Source organism: Papaver somniferum, chromosome 3 (assembly GCF_003573695.1).
Source record: "Papaver somniferum cultivar HN1 chromosome 3, ASM357369v1, whole genome shotgun sequence".
NCBI classification, from domain to species: domain Eukaryota; kingdom Viridiplantae; phylum Streptophyta; class Magnoliopsida; order Ranunculales; family Papaveraceae; genus Papaver; species Papaver somniferum.
Genome location: NC_039360.1, coordinates 201889868 through 201895424, shown reverse-complemented (window position 1 = coordinate 201895424; position 5557 = coordinate 201889868). Strand labels below are relative to the sequence as shown.

At 36.7% G+C, this 5557-nt stretch overlaps 1 protein-coding gene across 1 annotated transcript; it reads right to left on the bottom strand.

Moving 5' to 3' along the window:
• Positions 1-568: 568 nt before the first annotated feature.
• LOC113360535 (cyclic pyranopterin monophosphate synthase, mitochondrial-like) lies at positions 569-3243 on the bottom strand. The gene is made up of 4 exons (XM_026604038.1): positions 3182-3243; positions 2751-2816; positions 1637-1782; positions 569-1168 (listed from the first exon to the last, which is right to left on the bottom strand). Exons 3-4 carry the CDS (start codon positions 1739-1741, stop codon positions 569-571), a joined length of 705 nt encoding a protein of 234 aa, XP_026459823.1. The 5' UTR covers positions 1742-1782; positions 2751-2816; positions 3182-3243.
• Between the last annotated feature and the right edge of the window lie 2314 nt (positions 3244-5557).

Sequence of the window (5557 nt, the reverse complement as noted above, 5' to 3'; positions counted from 1 at the left end):
ACAATGAGAGATTGAGCCGGGTGTAAGCCCCGGTGATATCATATGTCTAACAATAACCAATGATAACCCACAAGTGGAGATGTCCAAGATCGTAAGGCACTGAGTTACTAGGCGGTTATTGTCCATACTATACAGTATATACTATTCTCAACAAGTTTAATGATGGCTCGTCATAACCGAGTCTTGAGGTGATTTTTGGTCTGTGACCAGGATACACTTCATTGGTTCCTGATGCACCTGGAAAACAACCCACTATATCAATACTTGCAAAGTCATGGAAGGTTGCTATTTATAACAAAAACATTTGGAACGCAATCCTGACTATCATTGTACCAATGTTTAACAGCCTCGAGCCAAATTGAGACATACATTCCTACGCACTTACACTAATCATACAAAAAATTCCATAGATCAACAATAATTCTTGTATCAAGAGGGGAAAACTGAAGGATTATCTGACAACTTGTAAATGTAAAAGGTTCAAAACCCATATCTTAGGGGAAGAAAAATGCTGAAGACAATAACTTTAAGCCTTTCGGCGAGAATCCAAGAACCACTCTACTTATTCCTAGACCATTCCCCCCACCCCCCCCCCCCCCCCCCCCCCCATCTTATGCTCAAGCCTAACATCTGTAATTTGGATATCTTTCGAAGCAGCCTTGCACATATCATAAACTGTGAGGCCAGCAATGGTAACAGCTGTCATGGCTTCCATTTCTACCCCGGTTTTCCCCGTTGTCGCAGCTTCTCCTTCTATCTCAACACTAAAATCCTTCTTATTCAATGTAAGGTCGACTCGAATATGGGTCAAACTAATATTATGACATAATGGAATTAGGTTGCTTGTTTGCTTTGCACCATTGACACCAGCAATCTTTGCAACAGTGAGGACATCTCCTTTGGTTATTTGATTTTCAGAGACCATATTGAACGCCTTTTGCCCCAGAATAACTCTGCAACCTGCAATGGCAACTCTCTTGGTTGTTTCCTTCATAGATACATCTACCATCTGAGCCTCCCCACTTTTGCTAATGTGCGTTAGGTGTTTCTCGTTTATATTTTCTTTGATGCCTGGAGGTACAAATGCAGTGTCTTGAGTTAATGGAAGGTTGTTCATGGAGCTACCATTACCAACAGGAGGAGGATCGCCAAAAACTGACTCCATCTCCTGTAAATGAAATTGGCGGTGATAACGCAAAGCAGAATAGTAAATGGAGTGTGCATCACAATGCAAACATATAGGAAAGACGTGAAAATAAACGAAATCCATGGGCATATAGGTAGCACGAGTTTGATTCTCACATGAGTTAAAGGTTTCAAATCTCATTGCAACCGAGTGTGTAAGATATTATGAAAATTAAGGTGGTGTTCAGTTTGTGACCCTGGATGCAGTTCAGTGTCATCAAAAAGCTGGGCTTGGTTTAGACAATTTCAGAATTGAGTTTTTCATTATCACTCAACAGAAACAAATAAAGTCAAGAACAACTAATAGACCGTCGTTTTCTTCTTTTTTTCTTTTAATAAAGATATGGAACTTCTTTTCGTGTAATATAAACACAATAAAAGTTTGCAACTAGTACTTATGACAATCACTATTTCCAACTTAAAGAACTTAAAAGAAGAATTATGTTATTACCTTGTTGAACTCAGCGATTGCATTTGCAAGATCTGCGCTGTTTTTGTTAGTGTGCAAGTATATATTACAAGTATGAAGTTTCGTCGCCATTTGCCGAAGAATCATGGTGGGTATTATTTAGTTGAGACCTTTTCCTTTCCCAAGAGCTGTAAGAGGATGTGACAAAGGATATAAGTTACATGTAGATTTTTGACTAGAAAGAGAGAACTAAAAGCTTAATCTAAATCTTCATTCAGACAATTCAGCAAACAAAAGCAGATCATCACAGTGAGTCAGTGACTGCCTGAATCAACCAATAACTGCAGAACTACTCTTAATTTCAATCGAAACTAACCGCAAACATGTGTGATGAACCAAAAAAATGGAAAACTAACATGATTTACTTCACATCCACATTGATCAATATTGTTTACCGACGTTGTATCTCTCAACTCTTGAAATCTAGCTTGCTAAAGGGCTGAGACAAAGAGTGGCTACTGTATCGTCTGCTTTCCTTTGCTAAAATTCTTAGAAAATTCAAAACGAAGTACTACACTATCAACACCGGAGAATGAGGAAACTAGCAAAACAATGTAAAAATGAACCTTCATTCAAATTGAGCTATGTGATCTAATGTCAGTCTACCAATCAATATTACATCTCGCTCTAACCTTAGTCCAGTACTGAGCAACAAAATTATGGTAAAGCTTGATTGCTTCATAAATCAAATAAGCTTGATTGCTTCAGTGAATCAATGGGTATTAATCTTTTACTGGTTTTAATCAAGTACGGAAGAAACATGATGGCATTAATACCGCAATAGTAAGGATGCGATCGTTTAGGGTTTTTCAAGGTTAAAGTACTTTGGGAATTTCTTCAGAAGCTTTTCTTCTTTAAAAATAAAACAGAAATAACACATATTTTGCTCTGAGGCATTTTTACAAATAGTTAACAGTTCAGAAACTTATCATTCAGCAGAAAGAAATACACTGGCGAGAAACAAAACATGAGTTCTTTTAGAACCCAGACAAATTGGAATTCTCCTAAATATCTCAGCAAACACAACTTGACAATTAAGGTTAGAAAAACTGAATCCATATAAAGCAACCATTTTCATAAAAGCAGGGTTCCTCACCAAGCATTCAGTAATCTTCAGTTCAACACCAGCTGAATGTTTCAACCAGTAAAACGAAGGCAGCGACTGAAATGAAAGCAAAAAATCAATTTTTAATACCGTATATATCAGAACCGTATAAAATTTCATTCATCTTTTATATTTGTGGTAATCGAATATTTGTCCCCACTTTTGATGCTTTATATAAATATCCTTTAACAAATGAGTCATGAGAACTCAAAATTGATCTCTGATTACTAATCATCTGACAGATCCTTTCATTAGATTTTTATGATTTTTTTGGATCCTAGAACAAATTCACTTTGAGATCTCAATATTCATTAAGTTTACTTCATTATTCAAGGATTTTCTTATAAGGATCCTACCTCCATTACATCATCATAAGTTAAAAACAGAATAACAGAAACCATTCTTGTAACTTCCCTTCCTACCTTTGTTTTTCCCTTTCTTCCCCTCTGAGCCCCTATCCCTATTCCCTCATTGCCTTCTTTTTCTTCTTAGCATGAAGACCGCTTGCAACAACACTCTTGCTTCGAGTACGAGAAGATACAGCCTCAGATGCACCTGCAGCAACTCGCTCAGCAGTAGAAATTTTTCTCTTGCTTCCAAAATCAAACCCAGCAGGAGACGGAAAAGAAGAACAGGGATAACTTTCTGGAAAAGCTTAATAATGAGCAACATCCAATCTTCGATCAATGATAACTTGATGAATGCACCCTACACTAGTTTCATTGGGCTTAAAGGGAGACAGATAAATCCTGGAGTGACCACCAACAAAGTAATCAAATTGAGCATGCAAGTCCTTCCCAACTCAGCTGAACTGAAACCCATCTCCTTCGGTGCCAACAGCTTCAAACTTAAACCCGTGATATGTTTCATCAAAGCCAATGAATCCATACTGATGAGCACTGGAACTAGTACTCTTCTCAGATTCACTGATTTCGATTGGTGGATAAGGAGGGGGTGGAGAAACTACACGCACACTGCTTTCACTCTCATCCCTCAAATCACTATGGATAGACATCTTAGTCAATTATTTTCCTTACTGATGACTTACTATGAAGGGGAAATTAAGAAAATTTATAGCATGGAAGGAACTTGGAATCTCATTGTTAATATCATCACCATTAATGCGAGGCACATCAATCGATCTAGAGGAAAATTCAATACTCTGTACCAACCAATACTGTTGATCTCTAAAAGATCAAAAGAGTATGGTTACACGCAACTCTTGATGGTTAATACATTAACTAGAATCGATTACATAGACATCACAATGAATGTGTGCATACTTTGGCAGGATAAGTCAAACAAATACATTTTCTCCAACTTCCCTATATTAAATGTTGGAAAGAATAACCGATACGATAATCAAATTAAGTTCATCCATCTACTCATAATCATGATCTCTCATTTACATTATCACAAAGGAAACACGCATTTCTTTCTCAATATCCATTAACAGAAGAGAATATTGATCGAATAAGAAATCGGTCATCTCACTCAGACTGGAGCGAATCGGAAAACTCTAGACAGGAATCTCAAAGTGTTATACCAACGGCACACACACAACGGTCAACTGGCAATAAAAATACCCCTTCTTATCACCTTCTGATGAGAAAAAAAAGTTTTGGTTTTTCCTGACAATTCAGAAACAAAACTTTTATGGGTCCATATGGGACATTTTGACCTCTTATGGGGTGAGGAAACAGATGTCAATAAGGCTAAAAAAATTCATACCAAAAGGAATTACCAACTATGACTTGACTAATAATACACTTTGGATGTACATCCATCTATGAGGCATCAAAATCCACTTTCTTCCACTCTTCTAGCCTCTCAAACTGCTTGCCTATGCAAAAGTGGGCAGCAACTGAACATGTTAAGGGTGACATTGTATGTCATCATTTACCTCCCCACCTTAATACTTTTGTTTCACTTTATGATGGGACAAATCTAAAAGTTGTCACAAAATCTAGTAACACTAGATGGAATACTAAAATCATTGAAGCTCGGAGAATTACTATTATCCATGATATTTCTATCTCAATTGTTAGTTTACCAATGGATAATGTTAGACAACTTTTGGTAACCCATAAACACTCATACAAAGTCACATGCAACAAAAAAAAGTCATACATCAGAATCATTGTGTACCATCTCTCGTACTGTCTCAATCTTTTAGTTCAAAACAAAAGGATACATAATGTGATAAAGGAGTATAACTATCCTAAAGTGAATACTAAAAAGTATAGTCACTTTCAAAACTGAGAAATCACTCACAAAGTAATAAGGGTGAATATTTATAAGAGAGTTTATTGCAATTTCAACCTATACCGACAGGATACATGGGATCCTAGTGATTCTATTTACACATATACTCCGTCTAATGATAAGAGTAGAGATAGTACTAATCACCCTCTTCAAACCACTGGTAGATCCAATACTCTGCCTACGTATCAGTACAAGATAGAGAAACATCAAAACAAGAGCAGGCATGACATCATGAGGTTCCATAGTTACTTTATCCCTGAGAAAATGCAGATATTCAGAGTATGAATTAAATTCAAATTCAAATACATCAAATTTATCCCGCCTCTCTCACCTCAATTACTCTTACTCCTCCACCACACAATAACAAACACCCAGAACCTCAACATAGAAAGAAGAAATACCAACCATTAATATCTCCTCTCTCTAAAGACCAGCACAAAAGCAAACTATACAATCCTAATGGTTGAATCTGAAAACACTATCAGCCAACTAGTTGACAAGATGAAGAAAACTGTCCAAATTGAAGATGAAGA